Below are 22,689 nucleotides of genomic sequence, written 5' to 3' on the forward strand. Positions count from 1 at the left end.
TGAAATACTTACCAACCATTTTTCATTGTCTTACTTGAAAGACAAGGAAAATAGTATCTGTAGGTGGTATAGCCATCAAAAGAGATATCCATCTTTTACTTCTGGTGAATGAAACTCATTAGAAGTCATTTCCTATTTGTGAGAATGGTAGTGACCTGTTTTTTTTTTTTTTTCTTTTTCTGCCTGGGTTACAGCATACTTGAGATAGGGTACTGAAGTAGCCAGTATATGAAATCACTGGCATTAGAGCAGTCTGAAAGGGAGAAAGCCTTCAGATGGGGTATTCTACACAGGGAAATTTGGGGAGTATTTTTCAAAGGTATCTAACTTGATAGGAAGGAGACATTTTCTTCTGGCTATTAGCAACATTTATTAATAACTACATTTTCTGTTCCCCAAAGCCAGAGCCTAGATACAAGAAATAACTTACCCACGTTTTTCATGAAGTTTATGACAGAGGCATTGTGGCACTATGGGGTGTACAGATTCTTTCTCTTTCGAGAGAGGACATCTGAATATGTACAAAAAGAGACAAGTGGGTTAGGACTGGTTTTATGTTTAAGCTATTGGAACTTGAGGGTTTCTCAAATATCTACTGAGTATCTACCATGGTAAATTGCATTAAGCAGGGTGATTAACCTTGAGATATTTGGATAATAGGATAATAGTACTCACCTTTCTTTAATTTAATGGCTTTATATTCTTTCCCAACCAAATGTACTTCTCTAGGATATATTACAGAAAGCTTTGGAAGATGTAGAAGCCAAGCGTAAGAATCTTAAAGAGAAACAGAGGTAAGACATGAGTTTTTCTGTTTGAAAGAACCCTCTATGTTGTGTTAAAACAAAATCTGATTTCTAAGTGGACAGACTTGGTGGTTATTGTAACAATTTCTCTTTTTCAGCTTGTGATATCTTAGTATATTCATCCTAATATGATCAGCATTCCCCAACCAAGATAAAAACAGTGTAAAATATCTGTAACTATGCATTGGTGTGTGTACATATGTATCTACATAATGTTCAAACTTCTGAAAAATAGTGAGAAACGAGTTCAGCATTGGTAGTTGAATCTGCCATTATGTCGGGATAAAGAAGTGCACTGCCCAAGAGATCCACAGCTTTCCTGTCCCTCTGTTCTTTTTACTTAACTCTGGAGGGTTGGTCCCCATTACTTCCTTTGTCTAGTGGACTGAAACTTAGATAGGAAATAATGTTTCAAGTAAGTGTATCATTTATATGTGCCTAAAGTAAAATTAACAAGATTATGTAAAAAAGAAGTAAAATATTTACATTTGTAAGGCTGACTGTAGCACAAATACTGATCAAATTAATTTGGGTAAAGCCACTGCCACCCAAGTAAGGTCAGATTTTGAAAATTGATATTTTTGGGAAACCCATTTTTTTAGGAAAAAATGATTCATTTTGGTTTTCAACATTATTTTTTGGTGAATCAGCCACTGTCGTATAACTATAATCTTCTTCAAAACTTAAATTTGAAATGTTACTTATGCATTTATAAGATTAATTAAAGCAATGTCATAGAAATTTTAATTGAAAGGCAACACTTTCTCTAAAGTCTTCAGAGTGAGAAACCTTGTGGATGACTTGTTTATAATCATAGTGTAATTTATAAAAAGTGAATGTCTATATTTCACTACTAATTATGCCAATTTTCTTGAACTTGTTTATGTAGAAAAAATGATACTTCAAAAAAAAACTTGAACATAATCAATTTGTCACTTACTACAGAGTGATATATCATGTCTTCTTTTGGAGTCCCTTAAACAGTCAGTACTCTTGTTTAGAGTTCTGATCTCCTAGTTGAGTAAAGATTTTTGAGAAAAAGTTCAATCCCTGTTTACCTAAGATGTACATGCATTTAATAAATGCATGGTATGTTGACCATGCCTACAACTTCTCATTGAGTCTGTGGTACTCTGTGATACCTTATTCACAGAGGTGGGCAGATGGAACTTCATTATTTCCTTGAATTATCCCAGTAGGTCTGTCGTGTCTGTTGTAATAGTACATGGTCATGAACCTGGAGAGAACAGCTATATTTGTGGAGGGAGGGAGGCTATAGAGGGAGTACAAGGAAAGAATTCTACTAGTTGTCATTCTTGGTTAGAAAAGGAAAAAAATATTTCTTATGTACTTCATTTGTTTCAGATTAATATTTTAAAATTATCTTCTTTAGTCCTCATGACATCCCAAGGGACTAAGGGATGTGCTATTCCCATAATTTTGGTGAGATGGAATGTTTTAGTAGTTCCTCTGTAGTTGCCCAGTTGTTACAATGGTAAACTTGTGTTTGAAGTCAAGTCCACCGCTTCATATGACACAAACTTTTGATAGTTCGCAGCAACCTCCTCAGACTGTAGTTTTTTTTTGTCACATTCTTCTATTTCTCAATTTCTGAGAAACATATATATATTATATATATATAATATATAATATATATATATTATATGTACATATATAATATATATATAATACTTTTAATAGAAAAATCACACAAAACAGAGTGCAGGACAGAAAAATAGGAGCTCATATCTGTTGCTCTTGTAAACTTGCCTTATTAACTTTTATTTACCTTTGATATTTAGAAAAGGTTAGAGAGAAAGCTAAAGAACATCTTTTGGCACATTCTGATCTGTATCAGATATTTGGAGACTTGAGAACAGTCTGAAAGTTAGAAGTGACATCCAGTGTAAGAAATAGCTAAAATTTTGAAAAAAGTCAAATTAACATTTTCCAAAAATGCTAAAATGTACATATCTGATCAGTTAACATTTCAGAACTCTTTTGGCTTTTTCTGGCTTTTCTAAGTTTAAATTAACAGGTTTGTTTTTGAATCAAAAAATACTTATGTTATTTGCATCATATGTATGCAGAAAACTTGGCTATACAGATACTGAGTATACCCACCAGGTTTTGCAAAATATCTGGAAATGTTATATATCATTCCTTTTATGTGTACCTTCTGAGTTTAACTATTAGCAGTTTTGTAAACTGTGTATTTTATTTAATAAAAAAACTTTTCTACATATAACTCTAGAGAATTAAAAAAAGCAAGAACGCTCTTCCTGTTCTTTGGAGTGAACATAGAAAACCGAAGCCGAGCTGGCATGTTCATTTACAGTAATAACCGTTTGATCAAAATGCATGAGAAAGTGGGGCCACAGTTGAAACTGAAGTCCTTGTAAGTATGGTTTTGTTTTCAGATGCACAAGCAGGAAAAGGGAGGTTGTATTAAGGGTTTGTGGAATGAGATGAGTGATTAATCCTAATGGGGGCAGGTGTCATATTCTCTGTTCACCCTTCCTGTCAATGGGCAGGCATTAATTTGCCTAATTTATATTACCAGTGAAGCTGTGTCTTGTCTAAAGCAAAAACACACTTTTGGAAACATTTTTTTTTTCAATGCATTTCTTAAACAGCTTGATGTTTTAACCATACCTCGAGCCATCTCTTTGGGTTTTTAATGTTTCACCAATTTAAAAATAATACAGACGCATTAAAGAAATTTTAGAAGAGAAAGAGAAGAAATATCCACAGGCTTGGAGAGCAACCATGTTTAACATTCCGTACAGCCCCTACGTGTGTGAGGTCTTGCCAGTGACCTTCATGAGCACATGTTTTTTGAAGACTCCAGCCCCTTTAAATTCCAGAGTATTACATTCTGTTGTTTTCCAATGGTCTGTACTTCACAGGCGGCTTTCATCAGTCATGTAGAGGCCTGAAGAGACACCATACAAAAGGACAGAGTCAGACAGAATATCCACGCAGAGTAGAAAGGGTCAGGAGAGCACTTATCACCTTCCTCTTGAGGAATTAGCAATTCATTTATTATTCATGCATTATTATTCCTGTTTATGTGCCAGGCACTGTACTCAGCTTTGAGGACAAAATGCTCAAGAAGCAATATCTTTTGCTAAAGAACATGTAGTCCAGGGAAAGAGACAAGCATTTGAATATGCTTTTTTTTTTCTTTTTTGATGCAAGCAAGCACTCTACCTACTGTGCTATGTCTCTAGCCCTTCAAATATGCATTTTTTTAAAACAGCAGTAATGAACTTTAAAACCTGAAATAATTGATTCTTTTGCTTAAAACCCCAGAGCTGTTTGTAGAAATGCCTACTACATCTACCAGGGATCTGGCCTCTGCCTGGCTGTGAGCCCTACTCCTTTGCCCATCCCCAAACTCTTTGCATTCTGTTCCTCCCATCACCTAAGCTCATTTCTGCTTCAGGGTCTAGGCATTTGCCCTTCCCTGGACCTTGAGATATGTGTCCTATTAGACCTTCCTACTGTTGGTCCTAGTATGTCATTCAGAGCTCTAAAGTTCCCTCTGTAGGAAGGTCTTTCTTCATTGAATAAGTAACTCAGCTGCTGCTGTCACCTTTACCTGCCACTGTTTGCATATTACAGCACCTACTGTATTTTCCTCATACCACTTATCACCATCTGAAATGACCTTGTTCACTTATCTTTTTTTAGAATCATACCAGTCACCCTTTAGTAGATGGGAGAACCTTCCTAACCAGGACCTTGTCTTTCTTGTTATTAACTATATTCCTAGTTCCTGGAATAGGGCCACGTATGTTGCTTGAATGAATGAATGATGGAGTAAATGAATGAGTACTCTGTTAGAGGTGAACATCAACTACAATAAAAAGCATTTAGGAGAGGCAGTAAACCAAACTGGGGGAAGTCAGGTCAGGACTCCTGGATGAAGCGATGCCCACATTTAGACTTATAGTATGAATAGTGAAGGGAAGGCAGGTGGAAGAGCAAGTGATGAGAAGCACAACAGACAGGCTCATTGGTCTGGGAAAGTGACATTTGTGTTCCAGGGTTGGGCAATGGGGAGCCTCCAAAAGTGCTAGACAACCAAAGCTTTTTCCCAGAACAAATATGACTGGCAAAGTACCCCAGGTATTTACAGTCTGTGCCACTAAAAAAGTGGAGCAAGCAAACCCCAAAACCCTCTGTTCTGACAGTCAGATTCTGTTGCCCTTTGGGATAATGAAACTCTCTGTTCCCTAGTAGAATTCACTGAGCACCCCACGGGACTCTGCAAGGAGTAGAAATTCAGCCTGACACATGAAATGGGGACAAAGAAAGTGATTTTCTGCCCGTATCATTCAAAGGATCATGCTGGTTTGTTCAGTAAGGTCCTCCATCACTGGTGTTTATGCTAAAAGGCTTCTTCCAACCAGCCCTTACTGTCCATGTAAGGAGATAGATTTGGAAGAAGAGTTGCATTGATTCAATAATGATGTGCTGAAGGGATTTCATATGATGTGACGTCTGGGATAACCATTGATTAATGATAATAAAATACAATCATAAGATAACTTGTTTGACATGGTCTAAATCAAGAGAATGAATTTATTATTTTTTTAAAGTTGATTGCACCCAATAACCCCATCATAAGTTGAATGTGTCATAAATAAAAAATGCATCTAACACACCTAACCTATCAAACATCATGGCCTAGCTGACCGGCGTTCTGTAGAATGGGGATTATTTTCTAATTGGGAGCTGTGGCTTGCTGCCCGCTGCCCATTGTCACAACAGAGTACCATACTGCATGTCACTAGTTCAGGAAAAGATCAAAATTCACAATTTAAAGCAGTTTGTTTCCTTCCTTCCTCCCATCAGCCCACCCGTCCTTCCTTTCCAGTACTGGGACTGGAACACAGGCTTGTCAAAGGCTTTACTACTGAACTACGTCCCCAGCCCCGTTTCTGTTGCATCTGAACAACTTCTACACTATCAAAAAGTTGGAAAATTATAAAATTCAAGCTATCATAATTCAGAGACTGTGCAGAATATGTTTGGTCTTTGTACTTCATTCCTAACACAAAGCCCCTAAAATTTATAATTTCCTGAGAGTTAGGAGTATCTCTTGATCCAGTAATGTGACTCTTGGCAGGATGGGTGTTGGTCACTAGAAAGACAGCACCTTGAATCCAAACCTAGTATTTTCAGTACTACCACCCCTGAGGGAATAGAAGACAGGAGAGAAGCCAGAGACAAGTCAATCACGAATGAGCTTCTGGGCTCATGAATGCATCCACATGTGGGGAGGGTGGCACACCCCAACTCCGCAGGACAGAAGTGATCCTTCCAGACTTTACCAATGTACCTGTTCATCTGGCTCTTCATTTGTATCTTTGATAAAATCCTTTATATTAAATTGGTAATCATAAAAAAAGTTGATTGCAAATGACCAGCATATATTTGATATTTCTTTTTGTGCAGCTAAATTTCATAAAATTTATATGTGTGTTTATTCCATCAGACTTGGTGCAGGCGTAGTTGGAATTGTTAACATACCCTTGGAGATCATGGAACCATCCCACAATAAACAAGAATTTCTCAATGTCCAAGAGTATAATCATCTACTGAAAGTCATGGGACAGTACTTGGTTCAGTACTGTAAGGACACTGGGCTCAGTGAGTATTCAATGCTTACAGTAAGAGATGCTTAAAAGGGTTCAAACTGTGTGATTTCTTTAAGCTGAAATGATTATATAAGTATCCAGTAACTTAAAGCCCCAAAATAGTTCCAACTTTAAAAACAGAGAGAGAAGGGATGGGGCATAGCTCAGTGATGGAGTTTTTGCCCAGCATGCTCCAGACTCTCGGTTTCCCCCAAACACTGTAGAAAAGAAAGAGAGAAGAAAAAAAAAAGGTGAGAGAGGAACTAGTTTTAGAACTTTTAGCAGAATATCATGTGAAAAACAAATCAGCAGACTCGAAATTATAAGAGGGCAGCCAGAGAGCGGAGTGTGGTTGTGTCTAACTATGAGGAGGGAGACAGAAGGTCTCCAAACACATTGAGAAGCCACCAGAGGACACTGAGACTCCACAGTGCAGAAACACATGAGCCTGCACAGGCCCTCATAGACCTTAGTAGCTCTTAGAGCATTCCTACATCACACCATACAATAGTAATTATTGTCCCTGGGTGGTACGTTAAACACTATTATGTATATTTAACATTGATTACGAATGTCAATTCCAGAAAGATTTCACAAAATCAGTATGTTTAGAAACTTTGAAGATAAACTTTAGTTGTCTGGAGAATTTGACCAACCCAGGTCACCTCATTCCTCAGTGATACTTAAACATTTAGGTGGTGTGCTGCTTATTAAAAATGCACCTAACACATTTAACCTATCAAATATCGTGGCTTAGCTGACCAGTCAAATAGACACTTGTTTTTAACTTACTCAGATGTAGGACTTCATTTATGGAAAGAAATTGACAAGCTACTGTGTATTTGTTATGAATTTGCTCAGTGATTTACATGAAGTATGTATAATTCATTTGTGTCCAAAAAAAAAAAAAGTCTCTCCTTGAAACAACTAAAAATCTTATTGCTAGGCTTAATGTTGGAAGTTTAGAATATTTTTTTTTCTTTTGTACCCACCCTATTTGGATCTAAAATTTTCTCACCAGTGAACCAGAGGGAAGAGTACAGGAACTCAGGGGGAAAGTTAAAACGGGGAATGAGATTACATGGCCTAAAACCTGCTAAGTGTGTGATCTGTGCCTCAGCAGGCATTTGTCCACTTGGAGGTTGTTAGAAAGCAGAATGAATTTGAAGCTCCACTTGAGACCTACTGATTTAAAATCTACATTTTCACATGATCTCAAAGTGGCTTCTCTGCACGTTCAAGTTTGAAAAGCACTGCTCTGAAGAGCACACTCATGAAATTTTTCTTTGGGTAGACATACTTTTTTCACATGTGCTTTTTTTTTTTTCCCTCAGAGAGATGTTTGAAATTCCAATATAGGAATGACTCTATTGTTTGATAGTGTTTGTTTAAAGCTGTGGAAAATGTAAGACAATATAAATGTAAAATATAAATATAAACAGGGAAATATAAATCACACATCCATGTCCTGGTTTTTAAAGGGTGTCATGACATGGTACTAAAGGAAAACACTATGCATTGGAAAATTGTCTAACTCCCCATTATTTTCATATCTTCACTATGATCCCATCCTTGTCTTCCTCACGAAGATGAAGGTATTGAATATAAGGTCAGAGGAGTCATCTCCATCCAGCACACACTTAGGAGAGGTATCCTCCACCCTTTTCATGGGTGGACCTCTCATCCCCTTTCCCTGTGTCTAGGTACAAACCCTGAAGTTGTCTCTCCAATCTGGGTATCACATGCCAGCCTCTCTACACCAGCTCTATGTAACTCCTTGTCCTGATCCTATCTATTTTTTTTCCAAACACATCTCAAGGGACATAATAGAGTTCAAAATAAATATATTTATATTTTTATTGTTACTCATTTATAACATCTTATTTTCCTGTTTCTATAATTGTCTACAAGTTGATTTAGGGCTAGCAGATTCTCTCACAAAACTGTTCCTCTAGAAGGAAGGCAGAGAATGGAACAGGGATAGCAAATAGCAAGCATGTGTAGTTGTTCATACGTCTCACAACTTCATTCCCAAACTTCATTATCAACCTGAAACAAATCATGAAGGTCAGGATTGATAGTCTCAGTAACTTCTGAGGAGCTCCGTCTTCAAGGTCTTTGCTTATCAATTCCTACAGGGGTGCGGGACAGAAGTCATATAATGCTTGACTAATACTCTGAAAGCTAGTATTACAGGGCACACACTTTTAATGAAAAGTATTTGGGTAGGTTTTTTGCCTTATAAATAAAAGATGCAATCTTTGTATTTGCTGTAAATCTGATCTGATTCTGTGGAAAATTGGGCTCTTGTAAAAATCGAATCAGCAGAAAGGGAAATGGAGAGGTAATGACTTTGTGTCATTTATCAAATCTGCATTTACTTTTGGCACAGTGGATGCTAAGAATCTCAGAAATATTTTTCTTGACTCTGAATCTGACCTCAGCTCGCTGTCTGCTACTGTTTTCTAAAGCTTTATGCTTCGTTGCAATAAGATGGAATTATTATTTCAGCTTTGGGGAATAGGGAGAGAAGAAGACAGAAAAGATGGGGAGAAACAGCAAATGAAGTTTGGGTTAGAACAGAAGCAATTATGTAGAAATGTGTTACTAAACTTTTCCAAAATGGATCAGAATTGAGCTGATGTGTTAAAATGAAATCTGTGGTATAAAATTATAATATATTTTTTCTAGCAGAATTCAAATCATAGGTCCTCAGTTTACAAAGAGGCTAAATTACATTTACCCAATCACTCTAATCCCCTGCACCTCACAGTCATTAAAGCCTGAGCAAGAAGGGCTTCCCATAAGGAAAATCGCTACCTCTTGAGACGGGCCATGAATCTTGGCACCACTCAGAGGCCACCCTGTCTGGGAACTTCCAGTTCACAGGACATGGTGGTCTTGAGTGCTTGCATTTGCACAAACTGATAAGTTGAAATTCTTCTAAGAGGATGGTTTTGCTAGGAGATACCTTTGGGATAAGTCATGAGAGCAGAGGCCCCCTGATTGGGATTGGTGCCATTGTGAAGGAGACACAGGGAGGCTCCTCACCATTGCACCAAAGTGAGGTCAAAGGGAGACATAACTCTGTGAACCTGGAAGTGAGCACTCACCAGTCTCTAAATCGACCAGGACCTTGATCTTGGGTGCCCATCCTCCAGAATTATAAGAAATAAATTCTATTGTTTATAAGCCACCCAGTCTAGGGTATTTTGTTAGAGCAATACAGATGGACTAAGATGACTTGACAATTAGAAATAGGATAGGTTCCTAACAGAGAAGAATGAAGCCGGAAGCCAGTTTCTGGGAAGCAATGAGTTGTTAGCCAAGCCAACTTGATCCTTCCCTTTTGGGGCCCCGGGATATATGCCTAAAGCCTTTCCAGAGGACAGCCCGTCAGGTATTTAAAGACAAGCTGATCTCCCTCTTCAGTCTTGTTTTATCCTGAATAATATTTCTTTTTTTTCATTTTTAAAATTTTAATTTCTTACATGTGACAGCAGAATGCATTACAATTCACAATACACATATAGAGCACAATTTTTCACGTCTCTGGTTGTACACAAAGCAGCGTCACACCATTCATGTCTTTATACATGTACTTAGGGTAATGATGTCCATCTCATATCCTAATAGTTCTACGTCTTATTATTGTTCTTCATTTGACATGGAATTGAATATATTTGCTATTCTAGCATTACAATAAGTTTATTGCCTAGAAACAAAATGGTCCCAGTGAAACCTGGACATCCTCAAGTGAAATGGTCTCATCATTTTTCTTCTGAGATTTTGTAATGTTGATGGTGTAGCCTAATCATATACTAACTCTCAGTAAGCACATTATTTGACCCTTAGTGTCTTTATTACCAAAAAATTTCAACAAAATTTCTACTGCGTGTTCCTATAAAGCTACACTTCTCTCTACACTTCTCTGCACTTCTCTCTGCTTATAATTTTCCAGTTAGTGTTTTTGGGCCTTACTGTACCATGATGCACTTTTCCTTATTAAATTTTATCACCTTATTTGGTTTCATTCATTCAAATTGTTAGGACTTTTCTTTGAATCTAGTGCTGACGTATAACTAACGTATTGTTTTCCCATATTTGTGCAAGGCCTGGCTAGCATTTTCTCTGTGATTTCACATAAATCCTATTGCATAGAGAAAGAAACACAAGCTCTGTGATCTCTCCTGATATAGAAATGGGCACATAGTACATGATTGAGGACAGTGAACCAATTATAGGTTTTCCTAGTGATGCTGTCATCTAACTCTTGTCAATTTCCCAGTTTATGCACAATATTCGTAAGATGAATATTTCTGTTAAGATAATGTCTAATCCTGGATATAGCTAGCTTCTCACAACAAAATTTTCTTTCATTATGTATTTAGTCTCTAAGATCTCAAAAGTACACTGTCAGAAAATGAAATATGGGCTAGGGGTGTGGTTTAGTGATAGAGTGCTCACCTAGCACTGGGTTCAATCCTCAGCACCACATAAAAATAAATAAGTAAAAGTTTTGTGTCCAACTACAACTAAAAAAAAAATATTAGAAAAAACTGAAATACAACTTCTCGGCTGGGGATATATGTTGAGTAGAAGAGCTATATAAATATTAAAAGGCGAAAACATGAGACAAGTTTAAGATATAGGCTGAGAAACAATTGATGTCTTGTTAATTTCGTTTTCCAAGCTATAGGTTTTTTGTATTTATTTTACTTTGTCTTAAAGCATTGTGTTACAAATACTATATTCTATGGTTTATCTAGATTTTTGTATGGTGTTCTGGGTAGAATCATGTCCCTCTCAAATGCATATCTTGAGGCCCTACTTCCAGTACTTTAGAATGTGGCTGCATTCCAGATGGGCCCTTTAAGTAGTATTTAAGTTAAAATGGGCTCTAATCCCCACTGACTGGAGTGTAAAGGGAAGAAATTTAGATACACAAAGAGATACCAGGGATGGGTTGAACAGAGAAAAGATCATGTGAGGCTGCAGCAAGAAGATTGGGACCCTCAGAAGAGACTCTGCCTGCCATTATCTTGATCTTGGACTTCCAGCCTCTGGAACAGAAAATAAATTCCTATTGTTTAAGCCACCCACTCTGTGGCATCTTGTTATGGTAGCCTTAGTAAACTAATCAATATGGGAATTTCAAAATTAGAAATAAAGAGAATGTTGTACAGAAGCCATATAAACCCATCATCTAGTTTCAACACTTATCAATTCATAGTGAAGCTGATTTCATCTATATTTCTCACCTCAATGAAGAAGACAATTCCAAAATTATTTCTGAGATTTTAGCACATATTTCTAAAAAAGTAAGTGCTCTTTGAAAACCACAGTACAAATATCACACCTAAAAATTGTCAATACCTCTTCAGTTTAATAAAGTACCCAATTGTTATTGTTCCTATTTCTAATGATCTCCTGTCATAGTGTAATACATAGGCCCCTCCCTCCCTTCTGACCTCTTCGTCCCCACTTGCTTATACTTCCTGTTAATTTGTGGGGCTGATTGTCCTATGGTTTCCACACAGTCTAGATTATCCTGCAGTATGGCACATTCTACCAGTCTGTTTATTATTTTTTTTTTGTAAATTGGTAGATTATGGACTAGCAGTTTGATCAACTTCAGGTGTAGCTTTGTGTGGAGTCATATATGATCCAATCATCTCTCTTTTAATGATATTAGAGAAATTAACCATCAATGCTCAAAATCCATAGAAGTTAAAAAAAAAACTTGTAACACATTTTATTATTTCACTAGCTCTAATACTTCTATCAAGAAAAACTTTCTTACATATACTATTTGGTTATACATATTAGTTGGTAATTTGACTATGTAACAAAAGCAACAGAACTATATTGCTAAAAACTTGCTTTGAATAAAAGCTTAATGTAAGAGGAGTTAGAGACAATTAAAACATTAAGACACGATTGACTCCAGTTGTTTGTACGGGATCAATGTATGCTTTAAAACCACTATTTCATGTCAGCTCCCAGCAAATAACAGGATGATTCAGAAGTTTATCAGATTGATTTTTCTTGGGGGGAAAATCACATTTTCAGATTTGATCCATTTACATTGCTTTCACCTGGTAATTGGAATTATCACCATTGATAGCACTTATGCTTCCTATTCTTTCTGACTACACTTGTATTATAATGATAAATGACATTTTTTACATCTACAGTCAAGTTTCTTGCTAAAATATCTCATAGGATCTCACCCATGTTGCAAGTAAAATAGTAAAAAGTCTAGCACTCTTATTTTGTCTGGGAATTTGATACCATTTGATTCTCACAGTTCAGTTTCCCTCTCCAGTTTTGAGCAAGACTTCAAAACTCTCTTCACCAGTTGGCTAATGTATACCTTAGTAAAGAAGAGTAAGTTATATTCAACTACTCTGAACTTAATGCAACCAGCAATCTAATATACATCATAAAGACTATAGGGAATAAAATTGTACTATATATAGATTCATGCTAAATGAGTATATTTTATCAGCTATTGCCAAAAAGACAAAGAAAAAAAGTAACTGTGAGATGATGGATAAGTTCAACGGTGTCACTATATATAAAGTAACCTTTATATTAACTATACGTGTCACATAAAGTCTTGTATACCTTAAATAGGTAGCACAGTAAAATTTATTTGAAAATATTCTTCCTATTCATGAAAAATAAAGCGATGAATCAGAATTGAATATAAATTGTATTAATGGGAAGATCAAATATGAATCTTTAGCATTTTAAGAACATTAACTAATTCAGCAGGCTTCCTATATGCCTGAGTAATGTAAGGAGAGTCCTTGTAGAAAGTTAATCTGTCCAGATAGTAGGGAGACACATATCTGACTAGGCTATTATCCTCGATAGCACAGAACTCTAAGAATGTGTTTTTGATTATTAAATTAAGTTTTGATTTTCACATTTTAGAGAGAATAAGAGAATGAATGTATCCAAAGGAAAACAGTGATAGTACTCAATAGAAATATAGCCTAAGTACAGAAGGTAAAAGTTTTTTCTTCCTGAGAAAAGAACCAGAGGAAGCACAGCTTTCCTCAGTCTTGCTTTTGAGGGTTAACAAGGAGGTCTCTAGACCTTCTCCTGTACTTTCCATACCCATGTGGTTGTCATTTGGGAGCCAAGTGGCCCTGGGGAACCTGGAAGTATACTAGGCAGTTCTTGAGTAACTTGGTCTGCCAGTTATTGTCTAAAACGGCATTATACATCATTCAAAAATATGCTACAGATGTTCAAGCATATGTAGATGTAGTTGGGGGTAGTAAAATATAAACTTTCTCATAAGTGTTATTAAAAATGGTGCTGAGAAAACTGGATGTTATTTGTAGAAAATGGAAATTTGACCTCTGTCCCTCACCCTATACAAAAATCAACTCAAAATAGATTAAATACCTAAAAGTAAGATCTAAAACTACAAGAAGAAAAGAGAGAACACACTTTTAGACATTGATTCGAGAAGTGACTTTTCTGGATGCGGCCTCTACAGCATACCAAACAAAATTAAAATAGTCAAGTAGAATTACAGATAATCTGTCAAACGGAAGAAAGTATTTGCCAACTGTTAATCAAACAAAGGACTAATATCTAGAATATAAAAAGAACTCAAAAAGGTTAACAACAACAACAACAAAACCCCCAAATAATCCAATAAAAATGGGCAAATAATCTGAATAGACACTTCACAAAAGAAGTACAAATGGCTAACAAATACATGAAAAAATGCTCAGTGTCATTAGCTATGAGGGAATACAAATCAAAACTTCAATAATATATCATCTCACCCCAGTTAGAATGACTATTATCAAAACAATAATAAATGCTGGTGAGAACCTGGAGCAAAAGCAGCTTTCATACACTGTTAGGGATGTAAATCAGTGCAACCATTATGGGAACAGTAGGGAGGGTCCTCAGAAAAATAAAAATAGATTTGCCATATGACCCAGCTGTCCCACTTCTAGGTATATATCTAAAGGGAATGAAATAAGTATAGCAAAGAGATACTGTATGTTTACTGTGGCACTGTTCACAATAGCTAAACTATGGAATCAACCTCAGTGCTCATCAACAGACAAATGGATAAATAAAATTTTATATATATGCATATATATATACACATATATATACATGCACACAACAGAATATTATTCAGCCATAAAGAATAATGAAATCCTATCATTTGCAACAAAAATGGATGGAATAGGAAGATTAATGTTAAGTAAAATAAGCAGGACATAGAAAAACAACTACTACGTGTTCTCTCATATGGGGAAGCTAATGTGTTGTCCTGAACATAGAGTGATTATTAGAGGTTGGGAAGGGTAGAGGGATGAATAAGGGAAGGCTGCATTTGTCAAAAGATCACATTTCATTAGTATGTAAAATTTATGCATATTAATAAAAATAAAGCACTAGAAAGTTATTAAATTCATAGTTTGTATCATGTATTTTCTTAGGTTGGGGGAATGGTTCTGAATATTTTTGCAGCTTTAAGAAGTCCTCATATTTAAGGTGGGTAACCACTGGTAAGGAGCTGTAGAGTGACAGTTCCCTTTCAGCTCCCTTGCCAGGTGAAATGATGTGCGCTGGTAACAGAGTGCGCTGGGCCAACTCTGCAGATGCCTGGAGATTTGCTCTGCAGCATACTGTGCTACAGTACACTGTGTAATGGAAAAGCAACTACCACATGCTTCTACCACTGACTGTACCCATACTACCTGACTACCAAACCCCACTCGGCCAAACCCAAGATCCAAGAGAAAGAATGGGAAGGGGGACTGTGGCACTTCACCACCACATTTCTTGCCTTGCTTCTCTTCCATTCAAGTAGACTGATGTAGAAAGTGAAAAACAAGGGGAACAAACCTGCCTCAGATCTCGGGAGCTTTCTCGTATCACATGAACCATATCTAAGCCATCACAGTGTTTCCTCCTGAGGCAGCAATACCCTGGTGGCTCTTCTGAAGAGTGGTCCAGGCATCATCATCAATGGACCGGAGTTGGCATTATTCTCTGAAACCACTTTGGCCTCTCTGATCCAGAGTTTCCATTAAGAATATAGAGGATAATCAATCACATCTTGGACATAAATAAGAAGGGTCAAGCGTCTGCCCATTATATTAGCCAAAAGTGAGAGTGGCAAGAAAAACAGGACTGTATCCACCAGAGGAGGAACTGTGATTGAACAGTGCCCTGAGAAGAGAGATAATTTCTATCCCAGGAGAACCTCAAAAACAGAATATCATTGTTGACTTAGATGCAGCACCACCTGAAGGCATCACCTGAAGGCAGGAACCCGATTTAAACAGCTTCCCTGGTTTATGATTTTCCTGGTGCCTTGAGTTTATAAACTGTTATAGGCTCTTTATTTTGATGGAGACCATCAGAGCTTCGCTTAGTAGTTTACTATTGACTTTTATTATTATTGTTTTTCTCCTGACTGATTGATTCCCTGGATGTCACTGTACACCTATAAATGAATATGAAGCTCATGTGCTGGAGGATGTTGCATTTATCCTATTTTTTTTTAAGAGACAGAAATTAACTGTGTGAACTACTCGTTTAGTTACTGAATTTTGGTAAAATTTGAGTAAGTTATTGCAGTATTTTTGATTATTTTTTCCTGTTCTAAAAGGCTCCTGAAAAATTAATCAGATTAATTTAAGCATTAAGAATCCTCTGAATAAAGTATTCCAAACATAGCTAGCAGTAAATTAACCTTTCACAGTTTTTCTCAAATACTTATTCTAGAAATTGAGACTTTAATTCTGTGTGCATTAATCCCAGATTATCCCATTAATTTAATGAGTTTGTCGAGTTTTAAAACAAAAGTTTCAAGATACAGATTATTTTATAATTCTAAATATTAGCTGTGTTTGCTTTCATCTGTTTGCACTGTACAATAGTAAACTGAATTTTTTTAATCAGCCTACCTCAAGGATGCCAAAATAATTGGGAGTCAATAAATTGTGGATTAGCTGCATGGCTTGTTTCATAGGTGCCCTGATATATTTAACACATTTTAGAAAGTCAATTACTCTTTGAGTTTTGAAATTTAGCTCTTGATTTTTTTATTCACATTGAGGTGAAAGGGCAATTTTAAAACCTTTGTTAAGACACATTAACACGAATATCAGATATTAAAGCCCAATGTTAAAAACATCAATAATTACATTCCACTGTATTTGTGAAGGCCAACCTCAAACTAAGAATAATTATTGTTATTCGTTTTGTTATTTCTTGCAAGAGAAGGTCAGACAAGAATTTTTATAAATGTAAACTCTCAGCCTGTTTCCTGAAAATACAGTCTGGAGAATTTCAGTAAGTATACACCTTCCAACGTCAGTCATCACTATCATTTTGTAATATGTGGATTTTGAAGAAAACAAAGAGTGGTGCTATAAAACTGCGTAGACTGAGCACTGCATAAACGAAAAGAGAAACGATGTGATACTTTTCCTTCCACTGCCATCCCTCTGCCTTCTTACCTATCTGCTTGCTGAAGCACCTCCCTAAACCTCCAGAATCCACCCCATGGAAAACTTGTTTTAATATCACAATAAGCACAAATGCAAGTTGTGCATTTTGGAGTCATCTTTATTCGAAGGAAAATAGTTGAGTTTCCATGGCTACTTGTCAAAAACTATTTCTAAACTCTGCCCCCCAATAACTTGATTTCTTTACCCTGGCAACTGCCTCAAGTTACTAATATTAATATTAATATTGTCAAGTCTTTTATTAGACCTCGTCTTCAGATGTTTGGCTAGTGAATTTTCCATTTCTGCCTTTCATAGGCAACACTTCTTCAAGAGTATTTACTCCCTTAAGAAAATGGGACTGTGAGCCAGCTACTATAAATAAGATGCGATGAATAACCCCTGTCTTCAAGGATTTCACTATTCAGAGGGGAAAATAGAGAGTAAATAAGAGCATAATGTGTAAGTATTTAAGGGTGGTGTGATCACAGAGCAGGAAGGAGAAGATCACTGTGCCCTTGAGGAACACATGCTTATGTTTTTAACAACCTACTAGTTTTACCACTCTTAAACTGTTTGTGTTGGGATCACAGTGGATGTTCATCTTGCAAGTTAGCTGTGTTGTATTAACTGTTTTAATGTTTCTGATGTTTTTCTGGGAGAAAGATTATGACACTTTATTTTACCACAAACAACAAATTATCAAGGAATTTTGTCAAGAATAGCAACAGTAACATTTTTTGAGGGCCTTTGAGGCGCAAGATGCTGAGCTCTGTGTGGAAGATGCACCAACAAGAAATCATGGCTCTTCCTTTGGAAAGGTGTGGTCTTCCTGAGGAAGTGATGTTTAGAAAGGGGACAAATACAATACAGCAGCAAGTTAAATTTCTGCAGGGTTCTATTCTATCCCCCCCTATTTTTTTTTATTGTGGTAAAATCCACACCACACAACATTGACCATCTTCACATAGTGTATAATCCTTTCTATTATGCTGATTGAACTCAGTTTGCTAGTATTTTGTTGAGAATTTTTGCATTATTCTCATAAGGAATGTTGATTTGTAGTTTTCTTTTGTTGTAGTGGTTTTTTGTTTATTTGTTTGCTTCTGACACTGACATAGGAGTAACGCCAGCTTCATAGAATGAGTTAAGGAGGAAGATTTCTTCCTCTTCCATTTTTTCTTCTTGTTGATTTTAAAGTTTGAGAAGAATTGACATTACTTTTATCGAACATTTGGTAGAATTCACTGGTGAAGCCATCAGTCCAGGACATTTTTGCTGGGAAATTTTTGATTACTGGCTTAATGTTCTCATTAGTTACAGGTCTATTCAGAGTTCGTATTTATTCATAGTTTAGCCCTGGTAGGTTCTGATTCTAGGAATTTGGCTGTTTCATCTAAGTCATCCAGTTTGTAGTGTGTAATTGCTCACAGTACTGTCTGTCCCGAAGTCCTTTATTTATATAAAATTGGTGGTAATGTTCCCAGTTTCATTTCTGGTTTTGGTAATTTGAATCTCCTCTTTTTTTCCTAGTCCATCAGCAAAGGTTTATCAATTTTTTTCGTCTTTTTGAAAAACTAAATTTTGACTTTGTCATTTTACCCTATTATTTGTTTATTCTCTATTTATTTCTTCTCCAATTTTGTGTGTCTGTGGTACTGGGGAATGAACGAAGGGCTTTGTGCATGCTAGCAATTGCTGAGTCTCTAAGCTACATATCTCAAAGCCTTTTAATTTTTTTTAAAGATTTTGAGACATGATTTTGGTTAAATTGTGCAGGCTGGCCTTGAACTTGCATTCCTCCTGCCTGAGCCTCCCAAGTAGCTGCGATTATAGGCCTGCACCTCCACACCTGACTGCTGCTCTATCCTTTATTTTTTTTCTTTCTGAAAGCTTTGCATTTGTTCTTTTGTTTGCTTGTTTCTTACAGTGTAAAGTTAGATTTTTAAATTTGAGGCCTTCTCTTTCTTTATTTTTTTTAATTATAGCATTTGTAGACATAAATGCCCCTGGAAGCACTGCTTTTGATGTGTCCCATAAGTTATTCATGTGGTGTGTTTTTGTTTTCTTTCATCTTTAAGTATTTTCAGTTTCCAATTGTGATATCTTCCTTGATTCTTTAGGCTGTTTTTAATAGTACATTGTATAATTTAAATCTGTGAATTTTCCTATATTTCTTTCTTTTATTTGTTTATTCATTTATTTTTTTTTCCTCAAGATGGTTTCTGGTTTTGTTGTCCAGATGGGTCTCAAACTTCTGGGCTCAAGAGATCTTACTGCATCAGCCTTCCTAGTTCTGGGACTACATTTTACTGTGATCAGAGAAGATGCTTTCTATTTTATCTGTTGTTTATTCTGAATTAGATGGTTTATTATGTTTAAATCTGAGAGAGTTTCTGTAGCTGAGCATAACAGGCCAAAAGACAGCCATGAAATGAATTGGGAAACAAGGGTGGAGACTAGACAAGAGAAACCTTGAATGCCTTGTTAGGGGATTGCATTTCATTCTTCATATTGTGGGAAGTCATTAGAAGGGTTAAAGGAATTATTTAATCATATTATTTAACCATGTTACTGTCATGTCTGCGTGAAAGTGGACTGTGAAGAGGCAAGAAGGAAAGCATGTCCAGGGGATTATTTACAGGTAGAGATGTCAAATGCGATGTATTAGGTTAGGCTGTTGTAGTCTGGTTGACTTAAACAATAGACATAATTTTCTGGCAGTTCTAGAGGTTGAAGAATCCAAGATCAAAGTGTTAAGATTTTTAACTATCTCCAGTCAGAATGGAAATTATCAAGAATACAAACAACAATAAGTGATAGCAAAGATGTCGGGGGAAAATGTGTACTTATTTATACATTGCTGGTGGGACTGAAAATTGGTGTCACCACTCTGGAAAGCATTATGGGATTCTTTAGAAAACTTGGAAAGGTACCCACCATTTCACCCAGCTATCCCACTCCTCAGATTATACCCAAATCACTTAAAATCAACCAGCATACTACAGTGATGCAGCCATGTCAATGTTTATAGCAGCTCAATTCACAGTAGCTAAACTATGGAACCAACCTAGATGCCCTTCAATAGATGAATGGATAAAGAATCTGTGGTCTACACACAGTGGAATATTATTCAGCTTTAAAAGGCAATAAAATTATGACATTTGCAGGAAATTCATGGAGTTGGAGAATATCATGCTAAGTGAAATAAGCTAATCCCTAAAAAACCAAAAGTGAAATATTTTCTCTGATATGTGGATGCTGATTCATAATGGTGAGGGGACGGGCAAGGGAAGGGAAGAATGAACTTTGGATTGGGTGGAGGGGAATCAGTGGAGTGGAGGGGGCATAGTGGTGGGAAAGATGGTGGAATAAGAGAACATCCTTATCCTAAGTACATATATGATTGCACAAATGGTGCGACTCTATATCAGGTACAACCAGAGAAATGAAAAGTTGTGCTCCAGTTGTGTACAATGAATTGAAACGTATTCTATTGTCATGTACAACTAATTAGAACAAATAAAATTTTTAAAAAGATGCTGGCAAGGTAGAATTCACTCTGAGGCCTCTTTTGGAAGTTTGTAGCTACTCTCAGGAGCTGTTTTTTTGTACACATACATGTAGGGGAAGAGAGAGAGAGTGCAACTGCACACGCCCACAAACTTGCTGGTGTTGCTTCTCAAGATTTTGAAAATAATATTTTCAACAATAAAATTAGTAACCAATTGAATTTTTATTTTGCTACATGAAAACTGACAAAGTGATTTATCAGAGGAGATTCATTTTTTAGACATAACATTAATATTAACATTAATGCAGGCTTTTTATATATTTTTAAATCTATCAACTCTTAACTTTTAGATCTGGTCAGTTCATTGTCCTGTTTAATTCCCCTGTCTTCTTACTCTTACCTATTTTCTGTCTTACTTTTCTAATCATATTGAGAGTAAGTTATTGAAATCTCTATTTACTATTTTAAAACTGTTTCTCACTCCAGTTTTGTCAAATTTTTCTTCCTAGGTATATAAACATTTATATTTGTTTGATCTTCTTGCTATACTGAACCTTTGATTAAATATAACATCCTTCATTGTCTCTTATAATGATTTTTTATTTGAAGTTTGTCTTGCCTGTTATTAGCATAGCCCCCCTACCCTTGTTGTATTTCAGTTACTTTTTGCAAGAAATACCTTGTTTCATCATCTCATTTGCAAATAATTTGTGCCTAGACAGCATATACTGGGATCACTTTTAATCCATTCTGCTAATCTACCTTTTGAATGGTGAGTTCATTCCATTTATATTCAAAATAATTACAGATAAGCACTTTGGTCATGTTACTAATTGTTTTCTATGTGCTTTACAGTTTTTTTGTTTCTCTTTTCCTGCATTACTGTTTCTTTTGTGTCTAGTTGATTTTTTTTGTAGCAAAACATTTAAATTCCCTTTTCATCTCTTATTGTATCTATTCTTCAGCCATTTCTTTTGTGGGTATCACATTTAACACACTAAAGTTAGAACTTCTAATTTGAATTTATATCAGCTTAACTTCAATAACATAAAAAGGTCTCCTTGAAAAGCTCTTCTACCCTTTTTGGTTGTGTCACAAAATGATACATTTATACTCTGTCTATAAAAAAACATGAAATAATAATCTTTTAATGCATTAGTCTTTTAAATTCTGTAGAGGAAAAAAGTGTAGTTTTACACAATTGCAACAATACTACTATTGTGTTTACCATGTATTTACCTTTAATTATATCTGTATTTCTTTATACAGTTTCTAATTATTATCATGTATCCTTTCATTTCAACCTGCAGGACTCTCAGTAGCTCCCATTAGCATTTCTTGTAGGACAGGTATAGTGGTAATAAAGTCTCTCAGCTTTTGTTTATCTATTTATGAATGCCTTAATTTCTCTCTCACTTTTGAAGGATTTTTTTTTTTTTTGCCAGAAATAGGATTCTTTTTTGGATGTTTAATTTGTTTGAGCAACTTTGAATACTGGATCACTGCTTTCTGACCTCTAAGGTTTCTGATGAGAAATCTGCTGATAACCTAATGGAGCATCTCCTGTATGGAATGAATTATTTTTCTCTATGTTTTCAAAATTCTTTTTCTCTTCACCTTTCAACTGTTTAATTATAATGTGTCTTGATCTGAGTCTCTTTGACTTTATCATACTTGGAGTTGTTTAAGTTACTTGAATGTTTATGTTTTTAATCAAATGTGGTACATTTCAACCATTGTTTAAGTAATCTCTGTCTCTTAATTTTCTCTCTTCTCCTTTGGTGGTTATTGAGACAAGGCATATGTTGGTTCCCTTGATAAAATCTTCTTGGTCCCTTAGACTCTGTTCTCTTTTCTTCAGTTGTTCTTTTTATTATATTTTCTTCAAATTTATTGGTTCTTTTGCCTATTCAAATATGCATTTGAATCCTGTCAGTGAATTTTTTTTCATTTCATTTATTGTATTTTTTTTTGCTCCAGAATTTCTTTTTGATTTTTTAAGTCTTCTATTTCTTTATTGGTATTCTACTCTCTCTCTCTCTCTCTCTGTGTGTGTATACACACACACACACACACACACACACACACACTACACACATACATTTACCATGATTTTCTCTGGTTCTTTTTTTCTTTTTCTTTTTTCTTTTCTTTTTAAATTTTCTAACATTTTTAAGATTATTGTTTTAAAGACTTTGTGTGGTAGATCTGCCATTATT

General features: G+C 35.8%; 1 protein-coding gene across 2 annotated transcripts in view; it reads left to right on the forward strand.

Moving 5' to 3' along the window:
• Window positions 1–22,689, forward strand: part of Morc1 (MORC family CW-type zinc finger 1) — a 148,249-nt gene that overhangs the window by 54,251 nt on the left and 71,309 nt on the right. For both annotated transcript variants that reach the window (XM_078044264.1, XM_078044265.1), the window contains exons 12-14: window positions 730–794; window positions 3,061–3,204; window positions 6,313–6,467. In XM_078044264.1, coding sequence (XP_077900390.1) covers window positions 730–794; window positions 3,061–3,204; window positions 6,313–6,467 — 364 coding nt within the window. The remainder of the gene's footprint in view (window positions 1–729; window positions 795–3,060; window positions 3,205–6,312; window positions 6,468–22,689) is intronic.

This window comes from Ictidomys tridecemlineatus, chromosome 3, assembly GCF_052094955.1.
Source record: "Ictidomys tridecemlineatus isolate mIctTri1 chromosome 3, mIctTri1.hap1, whole genome shotgun sequence".
Lineage (NCBI taxonomy): Eukaryota > Metazoa > Chordata > Mammalia > Rodentia > Sciuridae > Ictidomys > Ictidomys tridecemlineatus.